This window comes from Mauremys mutica, chromosome 3 (genome assembly GCF_020497125.1).
Source record: "Mauremys mutica isolate MM-2020 ecotype Southern chromosome 3, ASM2049712v1, whole genome shotgun sequence".
NCBI classification, from domain to species: domain Eukaryota; kingdom Metazoa; phylum Chordata; order Testudines; family Geoemydidae; genus Mauremys; species Mauremys mutica.
This window is the reverse complement of record NC_059074.1, coordinates 28,137,830-28,155,034: the sequence shown is the minus strand read 5'-3', so window position 1 is coordinate 28,155,034 and position 17,205 is coordinate 28,137,830. Positions and strand designations below refer to the sequence as shown.

At 37.6% G+C, this 17,205-nt stretch overlaps 1 protein-coding gene across 1 annotated transcript in view; it reads right to left on the bottom strand.

The window, feature by feature from the left end:
- The window catches only part of NBAS (NBAS subunit of NRZ tethering complex), a 363,078-nt gene that overhangs the window by 121,836 nt on the left and 224,037 nt on the right, over window positions 1–17,205 (bottom strand). Inside the window, exons 41-43 of the mRNA XM_045011210.1 lie at window positions 9,810–10,039; window positions 6,388–6,498; window positions 707–957 (exon numbers count right to left, since the gene is read on the bottom strand). Of these exons, the coding sequence (XP_044867145.1) occupies window positions 707–957; window positions 6,388–6,498; window positions 9,810–10,039 (592 nt within the window). The remainder of the gene's footprint in view (window positions 1–706; window positions 958–6,387; window positions 6,499–9,809; window positions 10,040–17,205) is intronic.

The following is a 17,205-nucleotide window of genomic DNA, read 5'->3' as shown; positions in this document are numbered from 1 at the left end:
ACACTATTAGCCCCGCTTAAAAATATAATTACATAAATACCTGTTGCCAGGCCGGGTGAAAAATAGTAGTTAAAATTGTATCCCTTTCTGCAGAATAAAGTAATATCAAACAACATTATTTAAAAAAATATGAACTTTGAAAAGAAAAATGCTTAACATCTATGAAATGCTGTATTATATAATGAAGATTTTTGATAGGCACACCAATACACTGAATGCATTTTAGGTAGTTTAAAAGGAGCCAATTTTACATGAACTGCATTTCTGCCCACAGTATGTTATTCAAGTGCTTGTTTTTGTTTTTTAAGCCTCTTCATACACTGTAACCCATATTTTTGCAGAATGGAGAATTTCATTTTAATTATACAAAGATACATTTAATATTTACATAACATTTTTAGAAGCTAAAATATTTAACATTTACTAGACTAGAAATATCAAAATACTGTTTAATTTTTTTTCAGCAATGCATTTTGCTGTAGCTTGCTATGAAAAACTAATCTAAACATGCAATGAATCCAAAGACAAGGTTAATTTTCCTCTGAGGTATAAGAAACCTATTGAGCTCTCTGCATCTATCTGATTTGCTTATAAAAGAGCACCTGATAATTTAAACTAGAAAGTGTGACCTTGTCAATACTCAGAAAACTGAATAAATGTGATAAGTAACTACAGATATAAAGTACAAAACCAATAAATCTCGTACCTGGTGCAACAGCCTTGAATTTTTTCAGCAGCCGTATGTGAGTTTCAGGTTTGATAGCATGCTTTACAAATTCGGAACAACCGCAGTTTTCAAGGAGAGTAAAATAATAAAGCAACCGCTGGTGATCTATGCCTTCAATACCCGGGTAAACATATTTGGCCATGTGTTCATGTAGGGCTTCAGGGTTGGTTTTTAAAGTCTCAAAGAGACCAAGACTTTGTGCTCTGTCTTCTATTTCTCCAGTAGATAAGCTGTATGTAAAACAAACCTTGCCTTAAAGGTTGGACACTCGAGTAAATTAAATACGTATTCATTCAAATACAAGAGGTGACATAACTCATTTTTTTCCTTAAGCATAAAGGTTCAATTTTGTGACAGATTTTGACGTGTGAATACTACTTCATGTACATATGTCTGACGTGTAAAAAGTGATCCCAAATATTTAAGAAATTCTTAAATAATTCATGCTCTTTCAACAAGAGGAAAAGAGGCTGGGTAATAAACTACTTATTTAGACATGTATATAGAGAGTCATATCAGTCACAACAGAACATTTCATACTTTCACATTCCAATGTTATCAAATGGTATTGGATCACCATTTCTATAATAAGCATCTATTTTCAGGTTTTATAGTTTGCTGCAAAAATTCAGCTTTAATATGAAACTTGGCTGTTGGGTTCTCCATCATGGAACAAGATTTTGGCTGGTTTTAAGTTTTAAAAGGGTAAGAAAATAGAGCTTTTACAGTTCAAGTTTTTTTTAAATTATCCATTTAAAAAAGTAATTATTCCATATGAACTGCCTGGTTTTGCTATCCACATTTTTTTTTTTAACGTCAAAACGTTCACATTATAAAAAAGGAAAGTGCACATGCATGGGCACAAGCAGCAGAATTAGGATATTCAATAGTTACATTGTAGATATGCACTTGAAGCACGATATATTAATGCTTTAGATGTAATATAGTCAGAGGACTTGGTCAGTAAAGGGAAATGGTAATGGCATATCTTTCCGTCATTTGTTTGATTCAGTAATGACCAGAAAGTTACTATCTGCTGGACTGTTGGTGACATGGCAAATGACTTGGGACAGGATGCTGAAAGGTTCTCCATGTGGAATAACTGTGCTAGACTGGGGCTTTGTTGATTTTATACTAGCTTATACTAGCAACAGATATTGTTGATAGATAATGCTTAGATCACAGAATCCATTCCCCTGCAAGTGCAGCATATAGTACTCATACAGAGAGTACCTTCAGACAGCCTAATCTCTCAAATACATTCAGTCACTAAAATTTTGCTAGCAGATTGAAGCACTTCCCCATAGATTTAATGCAGATGAAGAATCAGCTATTCTCTCATGCCTGGGGCTGAGCCCCATGCAACAGCTTTGAGAAACATCTGTGGGTAGGATGAAGAAACCTGCAGTATTACTGCCCATTCTGTACCTACTCTCTGCAGAACCACTTTCCACGTCTGTCAACCTACCAGTGATAGTCATTAAATTTAACTGAACACGAAAATGACACTTAGAATACCAGGAAGGCCAGAGAAATGCAGGCAGAATTAAAACCTGAAAATGTCTAGAATATGCTGAAAATGTAAAGTTGACAAGCTCAAATCTGAAGAATTTAACCTACAGTACATTTCCAATAAGTCAGATGTTTTCTGCTCTCTTCTTGTTTATTAAATGGAGTTATATTCTGAATACTGCCTCAGTAGAAGCAACATTGAGACATTTTATATTTACCTGTGATTTCCAAACAGAATATGCTCAGTTTCCAACCCTAAAGATGATTTTTGTCATTGTAAGAACTGCAAACTCAATCTTGTTTCAGTTGGAATTAAGGTCCTACCTTTTACTGTAATAAAGATTCTACATATAGAACAATTAAAAATTTCGATAATGATGCTGAAGACAATGCTACTACTTTGGGCTTGGCTACACTTGAGAGTTACAGCGTTGGTCGTGGCTTTACAGCGCTGTAACTTACTCTCTGTCCACACTGGCAAGGCAATACAAGGCTGTATCTCCCTGGCTACAGCGCTGCATGTACTCCACCTCGACGAGAGGAATAAAGAGAACAGCGCTGCTGTTGCAGCGCTGGGGTGCCAGTGTAAACAGTGATTAATCTTACTACGCTGTAACTGACCTCCGGAACCTTCTCATAATGCTTTTAAGTAAAGATAACACTCTTTGTTTTGTTGTGAACTCAGGGCTCCCGGAGCTGCTTATCTAAAAAACAAACACAGCTACTGTTTGCTGTGAATGAGGCAGGCAGGGGGATCCCTTAGGAATGTCCACAGCTAGTGTTTGCTTGAGGAGAGAAGCAGCACGGCGGGCGGGGAGGGGTCCGTTTCAGAGCAGTTGCTTATCTGGTCTGTGAGAAAAAAACAAAGGCGGCTATTTGCATTTAGTGAATGAGAGAGGGGTGGGGGAAGGGGTCGGAACTTGCAAGGTAGGGAGCTGACACAGTGTCAGCTCCAAAAATCCACTCTCTCTGTCTCCCCCACGCTCCCTGTCACACTCCACCCCACCCCCTTCTTTTGAAAAGCACGTTGTAGCCATTTGAACACTGGGATAGCTGCCCATAATGCACCACTCCCAACACCGCTGCAAATGCTGCAAATGTGGCCACACTGCAGCGCTGGTAGCTGTCAGAGTGGCCACACTGCAGCACTTTCCCTACACAACTGTACGAAGACAGCTTTAACTCCCAGCACTGTACAGCTGCAAGTGTAGCCAAACCCTCTGTTCCTTCATAGCTGCAGTGCTAATGAAATAAAATTCTGCTTTTTTTTCCTTTCTGACCGTAGCCAAAGTTTAAGCTATTTGCTCAGTTTGGACCCACAGTTAAATCTTCCCAAATCTGCACTTTTTGTTTAATTACCTTGTCAAGACAGATATTAGAATACATTTACGGACACATGATAAATATTGAAACCCCCCCTGTTAACTAAATTACAATGTGCCAACATGTTTTATAGACTTCTGTGATCAACAATCCTTTTCAATCGCTTCTATAGGAAGAAGCAGTTATATTTTCCTTTAGAACGTAAAACGTAATTTTAACTTGGATAATAATCACCACAAATTCTGATTCATTGCATGATGCAATATCATGTGATCATTACTGTCATCACCTAATAAAATAAATGATTACTAGTATAAAATGTGTCTCTCTTTTTTCAGAAACTGTCCATAAAGTGGCTTATATAAATACTGCATATTTGTCTAACAATGAGTAACTCTTAGACTAAACTTGTATGAATAATGCATGCCTTGTTACGCATTAATGTTGAAATGAAAACAATAATCCCTAGAGTGATTTATACTGTAATGGCCACATGCTTTCAATCACCCTTAAAATGAGATAAACTAAAGCATGTTCTGCAGTATCTTATATTATTATACATCAATTTTTTAAGATACTTTTTTGAATTTCATTTGGAAAAAGGATCTTTATTTTGTATTTCACTTATTATATTCTTCCATGAATACTAATTCATAGATGAGATGAATAAAATGGCAGAAGCCTTAGGTGATATCCCTGCCCCACTGAATTGAGTGGAAGCTTTGCCATTTACTTCAGTGGGTCCAGGATTTTACCCCTTGTGTGTAATTTCTTTTAATGAAATAAATAGTATAGGAACATGTTCGAATTTAAGGGTTGTAGCTTTTTTTCCTCTTAAAAAAAGTAAGACAGAAAAATTCAGAGTGCTCCTCCATCTTCAGACTTCTCCACTACATACATAAGATGTTTTATCTCTTATGTCTCATGTTTTATAAAATACGATAACTTTTTCATGTATTTTAATTAATAGTTAATGTTAAAAGGGGTGCAAGTGGTACTGAAAGGTGTGGCTACATGAATTATTTCAAATTTAAAGCCAACATCTTCAATTTTTTTTTTATTATTATTATTTTTTTTTTACTGAAACTGGTAAGAATTGCCCTGGTTCACTGCTTTTGTTCTGTATTTATACCGAGAGCCTGAAGCACTGCCATCTGAACCTGCTATAAGGACAGTTGGCATAGCCTCTTATTGTTCCATCTTACCCATTCTTAAAAAGGGGTATGTAGTATTTGACTGCCTCACAAGGTTGTTGTTACGCATAAGTGATTAATTCAAACCAATTAGAATTAGAAACAAAAGTATCCTTTTTTAAACCAATATAACCAAGAGTTGGACATAATCTCCTAAACTGGACCCAACTCCGTAAATCTGCTACAAAGATGAAAGGTGTTCCTGTAAAAAATCAGAACCTCACATGAATATCATTACGGAGATGAGAGGTATTAATACTATTGACTTTAATGCAAAGAGGATCAACCCCTATATGAAGAAATTGAAGCTTATGTAATATGAGTGTAATTCCTGTGCATGGTGATAAATTATAACTAAGGTAAAGATTTTGTCACAGGTATTGTTATTAAAATCACAGACAGGTCATGGGCAATAAACAAAAATTCATGGAAACCTGCAGTCAGGAGCGCTCCAAGGCTGGGTTTGCCCCCGGCTGCTGCTCCAGACCCAAACCCAGTGCCTGGCTGCAGCTCCAGTCTCTGGGTGGGCTGCTGCTGTGGCTGCTCCAACCTTCTCAACTGACTGCTGCTCCAGCCCCGTGTTGCTCCTTCAGTGAGGCTAGACAGCTGTTCCAGCCCTGCTGCTCTTGTACAGGCTGAAGCCAAAGAAGTCACGGAGGTCCTTTAAAGTCATGGAATCCATGACCTCAGCGACAAAATCGTATCCTTAATTATAAATAACTTGGCATCAGCCAAATGTATTCCCCAATGCAATCTTATATTTCGTATATCTACTGACATTGTCATTATATACAAAAGTATGATCTCTTTAACTTAAATATTCTAAAATTCACACACATTTAAATTGTTTTAGCACATCACCTGTTTCTCCAAGAAAATTCAGACAATTTGCATTTAGTAGTGTTAGATACAAAGACGTGATAGCGACACACTTTTTTTGCACATTTTCTCCTTTTCATTTAAAAAAAAAAACTTTTTCTACTGTTACCAATACATGAAATGAATATGGTAATTGAATGACCATCAGGAAATTCTCAGGAATGAAGAATATACATTTCTGTGTCATTTAAGCAGGCCAACTGCATCCCCCCGCATGCATGGATTTTGAGAAGCGCAAGAACCTTCTAGAACTGCTTGAAGAATATAACATTGTTTTCAAAATTCTATAAAATATTTAATGCCTCAGTCATTAGTGAGTTGACACTCATTTGGAAAAAAGTAATTACACATCATAAGATGGTTTTAAGAAGCTAAGGAATGAGAAGAAATGGTTTGTGTTTAGTGAGGTCAGGGCTTAGTGAAAACAGAGGCCTAAACACTGAAGAATCCATAGGAACTTGTACATTGATCCAAAGCCCAAACGGTTGAATAAGAACAACAAAGGAGGTACAGATGGGAGCTCATGAAGCCTTGAAGAGCCATTTAACCCTTCTTCCATTAATCTTTTTATGCGTTGTTAAGGAAGGCCTGATTAAAATGTAAATGTATGGAAAATGTGAAGCATGCTATGTGAAAGTAAAGCAAATGTAGTAAACAAAAGCCGCTTCTTTCTTCCATGAGAATTCTCTTGGAATGGGTCATACCTCAATGGAACAGAACTGTAAATTAATTCAGATGAGCCACAACACTTACCCACTATCAGTGAACAGAAACTCAAGATGTGTCATATAAACTTCCCAAAGTGGAACACTGTAACGTTGAGCCAAGGAAAGAGCGATGTTGTACACATTTTCTTCAAGTGTTCTTGTTAGGGGAGAACCATAAAACACAGCAAGAGAAAACAAAATAACTGGTCACACTAAGATGCTTAGAAAAAAAAGTCAAAGAAAAATACTTAAGATAGAGAAGGCATCGTTGCTCTGCAGACCTCCCCCCAAGCCCCATGGGCAAACTGAGAAACAACAACTCAAATTAGTTTTATTTCTTTGTTTTATTCTCAAAAGTAAAACAGATTAAAAATCTATCATTCTGTAATTGCTTGTATGGGATAAATAAAAAATACCATAGGTATCTGTAACAAAATATTAGGGACAGATTTTTCAAAGGCACAAATAGAAGTTATGTAAAATGTAAACAAACTTGTTTATCTTAATGATTGGCTAAACAAGAAGTAGGACTGACTGGACTTGTAAGATCTAAAGTTTTACATTGTTTTGTTTTTGAGTGCAGTTATGTAACAAAAAAAATCTAGATTTCTAAATTGCACTTTCACAATAGAGATTGCTCTACAGTACTTGTATGAGGTAAATTGAAAAATACTATTTCTTTTGTTTATCATTTTTGCAGTGAAAATATTTGTAATAAAAATAATAATATAAAGCAAGCACTATACACTTTGTATTCTGTGTTGTAATTGAAATCAAATATTTGAAAATGTAGAAAAACATCCAAAATATTTAATAAATTTCAATTAATATTCTAGTGTTTAAAAGTGTGATTAAAACCACAATTAATTGCGATTAATTTTTTTGAGTTAATTGTGTGAATTGACTGCAATTAATCGACACCCCATATATATATATATATATATATATATATTATATATATATATATATATATATATTATATATATATATATATATATATATAAAAGTTTCATTCAGGTGCAGGTTCTTTGGGGTGGCGGGGGCAGGGTTGGGGCTTAATCCTGATTCCAGGGATATAATAGAGACAGGGGCTGGTAGATCTGTCTGTTAAGATCACCTGACACTTCCCATTTTCTCAGTTGCTTATAGGTTTGCTAAGTTTTAAAGTTTGGGGTGAAATTTTCTATGCTAGTTGTCTGCCTCGGGCTGAGATTAATTTTGGAAAATGTCAGCCAAAATGGTTCAGAGAGTCATTCAGAGAACAAGGCTAGGGAAAAATACATTTTCTCCATATTAATCAATACTGGTGACCCTTTCTGAACAGCTCTAGTGTCCCCATGCTTTGGAACAGGGATTGGGACAAGAATCCTGAGAAGTGGAGACGGACTGATTAGGTGAGGAGAATGGGACTGGGAGGACGAGCTGGGGTGGGAAAAAGATAGCACTGGGAAGGAACAGTTGTGATCATCTAGTTTGACCTCCGGCATAACACAGGACTTCCTTGAATTAATTTCTGCTTCAAATCCAATAGTTGTGTCTGAAGATGAGTATATCTTTTAGAAAAAGATCCCTAAAGATTTCCAGTGATCGAGAATCGACCACAACCCTTGGTTAGTTTTGATAAAAGGAGCAAAGAGTTCTGTGGCACCTTATAGACTAACAGTCGTATTGGAGCATGAGCTTTTGTGGGTGAATACCCACTTCGTTGGATGCATCCGACGAAGTGGGTATTCACTCACGAAAGCTCATGCTCCAATACGTCTGTTAGTCTATAAGGTGCCACAGAACTCTTTGCTGCTTTTACAGATCCAGACTAACATGGCTACCCCTCTGATACTTAGTTTTGATAGTTAATTACCCTCACTGTTAAAAACTTGTGCCTTATAAATTTGTCTAGTTTCAAATTCCAGCCATTGGATCTTGTTATAGCTTTGTCAGCAAGACTGATAACCCCGTTTCAGATTTGTTCGCTATGTAGGGATAGATGAAATCACTAAGGCCCATAACCTGAGTGTCATCTTCAACTTGGACCTCTCTTTATGTATACACATCTAGGCTGTGTCTAAATCTTGCATATTCTTTGTGCACTACATCTCTACGATACAGGCTTTCCTAACTTCCCATATAGCTAGGCTCTCCTCATCTCACATCTCAATTATTGCAATACCCTTCTCTCTCGCCATGACAAATGCAATCTTGCCCCACTCATATTCATTCATTCAGAATGCCTCTGCAAAGATCATTCTCCTAGCCCATCACTTAGATGATGTCTGTTCCCTCCTTCCATCTCTTCATCTGGGTTCCCCTTCTCTACCACATAAAATAAGCTGCTTGTTTTCACTTTCAAGCCTTTCATAGCTTATCCCCATTTTACCTATCATCTCCCACTCACAATCAAAGTGTGGACTTCCTTTCTCTTACTGGCCAATGATGCCAGCCTTGACCACTTGTTAAATTTTGAAACAAGCACTTTTATGCTTTTTCCCATGTTACCCCTCACATTTGCTCCCTATCGTCTGTAAAGTGACCTCATTGTCCTCCTTAAAATGTTCCTTTGCCATGATGCATACAATAAACTTGACAACAGTTAGGAAACTGATGCATTGATGCCATAGCCTACTGTGGTGACCAATGTTGTCCCTTGTTTTCTTGTAGTTCCCTGTAAATCTGAATCCATCTAGGTATAAGGCAGGAGACAACAGATTGTTACTCTTTGGGGCTTTATATTCTGTTTGTACAGCACCTAGCATTTCTAGGTACCTAGAAGTAAGGTATTTTGATGCTCAGCATTGTCATTTCTTTGTGAATCTTTGTGAATCAGTGTGAATCAGTGTGCCCTTAGGAGGCACACTGCAGCCTATTCTCGAGAGCCCCAAGACTAGAATAAAGGGATTCTGGAAATTAGGGTTACAATTCAATAGAAAAATTTAATGGAGAATCCGATAGAGCTGGGTCTCTAGTTAATACTATGAGACTGATGTACAATCTACCAGATTTGAGGGGGTGGAAGTGTATACATTTTTGCAATGTAAGTCTACTATAACTAAATTATCAACATTAAAACAGAGGGTTTAATCTATAATTTATTCAAATTCAATAGTGGAAGACACTATCTTTTTTAGTGTGGTTCAGAAAATTTCCCCCCTTCTAGGGCATCTATTTAAATGGATTGTAATAGTAGTAGCTAAAGCACAAAGATAAGGGCGGCGGGAGGGAGTGGAAAGAGTATCTTTACTATTAGAATCCTGCACTTATTGATCAATTATGTTGGACAAACATCACTTCGTCTGACTAGAGTGGTTGGAGAAAAAAGGTCACATTTATAGCAACACTGCAAAATAAACCTGCAAAATAAGTGATTAATAAGTCCCTCTAAAGGTCAGTGCTGCTGAAAATTTACTTTCCTGTTTTGAATTTTAAATACTTCCACTTAAACAAAACAGAAACCACACAACAGACATTACTTACTCCGCCAACCCCAGTATTGTTTCTCTCTTGTACTGGCCATCTGCTGTAAACCTCTGCACATCCACTCCTTTGCCAAGGCCTTGAAGGATTTGAGCCTGAGTGAAGTCCAGTAGTCGTTCATTGTAGTAGTACAACTGCTTAATCAAAGTTGCTATTTCTTCAGGCCAGTCTGCATAGCCACACTGAGAAACGTGCTTTGTGACCATCTTAATCAGCTCTTTTGGGTCAGCCTGTGAAATCAATTAAAAATAAAAAAAGCACACTATTTTAAAACTCTAAAACAAAGTTGCCATTGTAAGATCCATCTGATGGTGTTTTCATTAATCAACCATGAAATATTTCTTCCATCCTGAGAGATATGATCAGATCTTGCGGTATTCCACATTTTAAACATAGGAACCTCTCAGAAACTTGTAGAACCTTGAAGAAATGTAAGTGTGACCACTGAATGCTAAATAACTTGAACACATTTATATAATTGATGCAAGTCAAATCTGCACTGCTGTCAAACTTGTGTTTGTACTGGAGGAGATAAATAAAGGAAACATTTTCTTTTTGATTAGTGGAAGTAATATTATAGTGCGCATTTTGTAATAGTTGTAAAAACACAAAAATAAGAGGAAAAAGTCTCTTTACTACTAAAATCCTGCATTTATTGACCCATTGAGCTAAAAGATTAATTAACAGACCCTAAACTATCTGTATAAAATATAAGTTACCTAATTACAAATTAGCTAACGACCATCCTACAGTCAAACAGGGGAACATACCACAAATATTAAAATAATTCTTCTGAATCAATGACTGTTTCCAATGCACGGAGAGAAATAACATACAAATGTAACAGCATATCCATAACAGGATAAAGAGTTGTTTAGATGATTTAAAAATCATCTGTGTTATGTATTTAAAGTGCACAATGGCTGTAGTATTTAGCTCAAAACTGCACACAGAAATGAGATCTTTAAATGTGCATTATAGTTTCCACATTCATAAATCTATGGCACACAGAGACAGATACACTTTTGAAAATCTGGCCCCAAATAATTTTGTATTGCATGTATTATTAATACTGTATCTTCCATTTATACGGCGATATTCATCCCAAAGTAATTCATAAACTATCTTAACTATTATAGAAGCTACACAGTGATCCACTTAGCCACTGAAATACAGCAAACTCTGTGGTCAAACAGCATGTAGCAAAACTACCCTACTACATTTTTAGGACAGGAAATGAATATGGTATCTATTTGAAATGGCAGAGGAATGTACACACAGCAGGGAAATGCAATTACCTAGGAATTTTGACAGTGCACTGTGTTTAGTCATGTTCTCTTAAGAAAAGTTGCATGTGATCTATAATAGCAGAGTGTGATCAACACCTTGACTTTACTGCTTATCTGAAAAATGACACCTTTAGCAATATAATGCCCCCAACACAATACTATGACTTTATTATGGGCTCTGAGGGAAGAGTGCCACCTACAGGATCACCAACACTTATTCCTGTATCATCTTGTTTAATCTTGTGTGACAAGCAGGGTCCAGACACTCCAAAAGGAGAACAGGAATCCTGAACCCCAAAGAATAAGAAACTGAATCAACGGGTTGCATACAATATTATTGTGTAAAAATATATGCCAATTAAGGTATTTTATGAAAGCTTATAATGTTGTGAACTTGGTGGTCATTAGGAAATATTTTTTCAGGTTATCGTTATGAATGTAGGCATGTATATATGTGTAGAGAATGGTAATTGTAATTGTGGTGCATCTACAGCATCATCTCCCAACAAGGGGTGAAGCAATCAGGCAGGGAGGATCATCTCCCAGGCTAGTTGTTCACATGAAACTAACTGCCAGCACCTAGCATTGTGCAACCTAGGGAAAGGACCATTAAAGTTAATGGAAAGACACTGAAACTGAAAAAAACAATCACTCAGTCTTGGAAAACTAAAGGAAAGAGAGAGTTACCCTTGCTCTGTGTAAGCATTACCATAGTCTGAGCCCATGTCTACACTACCACTTATGTCAGCGGCAAAACTTATGTCGCTTTGGGGTGTGAAAAAAACACCCTGCTGCGCAACATAAGTGGTAGTGTGCACAGCACTGTGTCAGCGAGAGAGCTTTTCCTGCTTACGTAGCTACTGCCAGTCATTGTAGGTGGTTTAATTATGTTGGTGGGAGAGCTATCTTCTGTTGGCTGTAAGGTCTTTAGTGTAGGCATAGCCTGAGAGAAAGGGGGAAAAAAACCTGGAAACTTGGTTAAAGGAAAAGGGGTTTGAAGAGAAAGCTGTCTAGAAACTGTGGGCCAGCATCTAAACAGGGTGCTCTCCGTTAAACACTGGATCCCCTCTAGGACAGAGGACAAGCTGGAAAATTGGTAACTTGTATTAGAGAAGGGAATTTAGCTAATACAGTATAGATATGTAAAGCCTGAGATTGCTTACTTTCTGTGTAACTTGTATGTGTTTGCTTTTCCTTACTATTTCATCTTTGAATCTACTTTTTAAATTAAATAAACTTTATTTTTAACCCAAGTATGTCTCTGTTGTGCAAACTGTGTGGCATGTGTCCTCTAAAGAGAACTGATAATTGGGAGCAGTTTTCACTTCTTTGGGGATGAGGAACCAGAGGAGGAACCAGACGTCTGGTAGTTAAGCACTTGGGGAGATAGATTTGGGGAGACTCAGGACTGGAAGGGATTGTGCAGGTATGATGCAAGGAATAACTAGGCTGGTGGAAACCAGAGTTGAGACCGTTCTGCTTGTAGGCTGGCTACTGGTGTCAGAGCTCTGAGCCATACCAGAACGGCATTACTAAGGCAGGTGGTGACAGAATCTCTTACTGGTCTGGGAGATTTGCGAAATGTCATACCTTGCAAGTCTAAGTTCTGATCAGGTTGCATGAGCTAACAAGATCAAAACACAAGAAGATACAGATGCCAGGCACAGCGGAGAAATTTTCTGAAAAAGACAAATCATCTAAGCACACTGAATACATTGACTAAGTAGCAGTGGAGTATGTTGGATGAGTTTATATTTATTTCCATTACAACTAGATACTTTTTTAAAAACATCTTAGCAATCAAGGATATTAAAAATTGCAGGTTTTTTTAATGACCTATGTAAACTACAACAGCACTATGAGTTTCTGTACACAATAAAATGTTTGAACACTGGTAAAAAACTCATTAAGAAATCTTTTACTTCTCTAGAAGCCTTTTTTCTCTCCCATCACTGTAACAGGTTTGTCCTGCTTTGAGCAGGGGGTTGGACTAGATGACCTCCTGAGGTCCCTTCCAACCCTGATATTCTATGATTCTAACAGGTTGATATCCTGTTCAACTACTTAAATTGCTCTTGGCATGTTTTTCTAACCTGACATCATCCATCATCATTACAAAGAATCCTAGAATATGCTGATTTTATAAATGGAAGTTCTTTGAAGATGCTGAGGAGACTGGAATGTTGGCATAAGTTCTCATCGAGATAGATTTGTGGGTAGAGTACTGCCTCCACATATGTGGTGTGCACACATATTATGTATTCACACACAAAATGCAAAGATCCCTATATGAAAAGAAAGCTACAGTTGTAAAAACAAGCATCTGAAAGTTAAAGAAATGCCAGAAGTAGAGGCTGCCCAGACAACCTTAATTCTTCCCTCCTTTATGTATGCATTAAGATGTAGGAAACAGTAAAAAATGTGTTAATGTTGGCAAAACTATCTACATTTCATCTTGGAAATGGATGCAGCCTTTTGCTGAAATTTCCCAGAAAGAGTTCAACCTGAGGCAAAGACCAACCTTTGAAAATTTCAAACCAATCAGTTAAAATTTCGCAAAGTTATGACAAACCGAAAGCAGGGGATTAGAAAAGAAAATATTTGGCAACTACCTACCTACAACAAAAACTCAATTAATCCTTTCCCTGAACTTCCAAGTGCTCTATTTTGTCTTTTAGATTGTAAGTGCCTCATAGCAAGGACTCATTGCATGCCTTGTACAGCACTAAGCTCACTGACAATGCTTATATAAATAATAAATATATCACTGAAATTGGCAGAAAATAATTTAATGCAAGCGTGCCAGAACTTTTCCTAGTGGGTGTTAGAGTAATTTACTTTGTAGTGCACAAAAAACACGAATAATTACATTCTTGCAAAAAAGCATTATACACATTTTATACATACCAAAACTACTTAAAATGCACTGCAAAGGCTGGTAAGTCCAAAATCTGACCTACTTTTCACTTCCCCTTCTTCACTACAAGCCAACGACTGATCTTCACTTTCAAGGCCCTACATTGACTATATCTAATACACTATCAAGATTGACTCGCCTCCACTCTGCCAAAAAAAACAGCCTTCATTGTTCTCTTGTTTCAAACAAGCACATCTGTGCTTTTTTCCATGCTGCCTATCATAGTTGGGAGGAACTCCCATAATATCTGCAAAGCCTCCTCCTTCAAATCCATCCATAACACTCTCCTTTGCCAAGATGATTACAAAAAAACTTGACAACAGACAACAAAGTATGCAACATAAGAACGGCCATACTGGGTCAGACCAAAGGTCCATCTAGCCCAGTATCCTGTTTTCCGACAGTGGCCAATGCCAGGTGCCCCAGAGGAAATGAACAGAACAGGTAATTATCAAGTGATCCATTCCCTGTTGCCCATTCCCAGCTTCTGGCAAACAGAGGCTAGGGACACCATCCCTGCCCAGCCTGGCTAATAGCCATTGGTGGACCTCTTCTCCATGAATTTATCTAGTTCTTTTTTAAACCCTGTTATAGTTTTGGCCTTCACAACATCAGTCTTGGCCTTCACAAAAGTGTGCTGAAACCACTGCTTTTCATGCTGAGCAGTATTGTCTCCCTGTTTCCTTTTTCTCCCACATCTGTCTGTATATACCCACTTGTCTCTCTATTTTTTTTTTTATAAAAAAGATTATAAACTCTTTGGTCTGGGATTATCTTTTTCTTCTTGTGCTATCACAATATAAATAATAAATAAGGATAAATAAAATGGATGTGGTGGCTAAAAGAGCTAATGCAATTCTTAGACCTATAAACAGGGGGAGATCTCCTTAGCAATAGAGAGATTCTATTATCTATATACATGTCACGGATGGAACTGCTACTGGAATACTGTGTCCAGTTCTGGTGTCCACAATTCAAGAGGGATGTTGAGAAACTGGAGAGAGTTCAGTGAAGAGTTGTGAAAATGATTAAAGGACTGAGGGAATATGCTTTATAGTAAGAGATTCAAGGAGCTCAATCTATTTATTTTACCAATTTAACAGACAAAGGTATAATGAGATCCTATGGCTGGAGGCTGAAGCTAGACAAATTTAGACTAGATATAAGGTGCACATTTTTAACAGTGGTTTTGAGTGCTGGAACAACTTACCATGGGTTGTGATAGATTTTTGATCACTGTAAATCTTCATTTAAAGATTAGATTCCTTTTCTTAAAAGATATATTCTAGTTCAGCCACAGCTATTGAAACTGAAGCAGGAATTAATCCAGGCAAGTCTCATGGCCTGTGTTATGCAGGTTGTCGGAACAGATTACCACAATGATCACTACTGGCCTTAAAATCTATGAATAAAGGAAAATACTTTTCTCACCTGTGTCTGTTTGCATAGTCCATTTAATTATTACATGTTTTATCCCTTCTCTTTCTGTGCACTCAGTCTTCTTCCTCACCCCCTAAAATGACTTTTTAAATAACACTGATTCTACTAGTGTGATATTTATTGGATTTTCAACAAGAACCACCACCCAGTGATGGATAATAAAATTTCAGTGTCAAGCTGTGTACGGCTTAAAGAATGAATAAAAAGCAATTTAAAATTATGAAATACATTTTTCACAGTACCCTTTTAGAATATACTAATATTTCTATATCCCCATATTTTAATGAAGACAGGTTTTATGTGAGTGTGGGAAGTGTAAATACAAACATGAATAAGATCGTTAATTATAAACAAAACCAGCAAAAAAGGCTACAGAGCAGACTGCTTACCACCATACTTATGTAGTTCATAGGCTCCTCAATATTTTTAAACAGTCAATAGGCTAGATAAGAAGTTAGAATCAGTTTGTTTTTTCTAATGCTGTGTGTTTAAAAAAAAAAAAGACAAGTACATGACAATCTGTTGGCTTTTCAAATTCTCTCAGACACTGAGAAAGTGTGGCTACAAGCCCAATTCCCCTGCTTCATTTTATTAGGTAAATCTTTCCTGATACTTTAAGACAGGTGCCTGAATAATATAGCTTTACTCCCTGATGCTCCACCATGGGCTTATCTAATTTACAAAATTCTATATCATTTGAACACAACAGGAAACAATCAAGTTCGATGCCACAGTGTTAACTGCGACTTGGCAGTCAGTGCAGACTGCGCTCAGCACTGTGTCAGCTACCTGTGATTAGTTATCATCAAAAACAATGCTGCAGTAGCACCTACAATCCCCATTCAGAGATGAGGGCCACACTGTACCAAGTGTCTTTAGTGATACTTCTCCTTAACATAGTAAGTAAAATCCACTTATTCACGGATGACTATGGTGACTTCAAGACAGAATTTTCAGAAGTCTTGATTCTTCACTAGCTTCAAGCACTCAGCAGCTGATCTCCTAGTGATCTGCTGCACACTTTCTATCCATCTCCTTACTGGTCACCCCCTACTACAACTAACAACCACCATTCCTTCCAAAATAACCTTCTCAAGGTTACTTCCATTTCTATTCCCAATGTGACCAAAATATATATATTTGCACCTGTTGATTTCTGACAGCACTGTCTCCTTCTCTCCAATAATGTTTCTAACCTAAGCATTCGTTATCTTTTCCATACAAGAGTAACACAGTAGATGAGCTATATTTCAAGTGTGCCGTAGCTGTAGGAGAGAATGCAGGCAGAAGCCCAGCAGCAGAGTGGGGGCTATCCTTTTATTGCACTCAGTGTAGCAAGTATGATTACCTGCCCTGTGGGCGGGTGGCGTATGTGTGCATTCGGTGCAAGGAGCTCCTGGTCCTCAGAGACCACGTACGGGCTTTGGAGGCCAGGGTGGCGGAACTGGAGGAGCTAAGGAAGGCAGAAAGGTATGTTGATGAGGCTTTCCGGGACACTGTAGAGTTGTCCTACCTCCAGTCAGACAGCCCCTGCGCTGTTAAGGAGGATGAAAGGCTCAGGGAAGGAGAGCAGTCAACGTGATCAGAGGGAAACCTTTCCATAGTTGGGACCCTCCTTCCAGATAATGTTGGGGTATCCTCTCGCACTGAGGTTACCCCTCCATTAGGAAAAGGCAGCTGTTAGTAATGGGAGATTCGATCATTAGAAACATAGATAGCTGGGTTTGTGATGACCAGGAGAACTGTATGG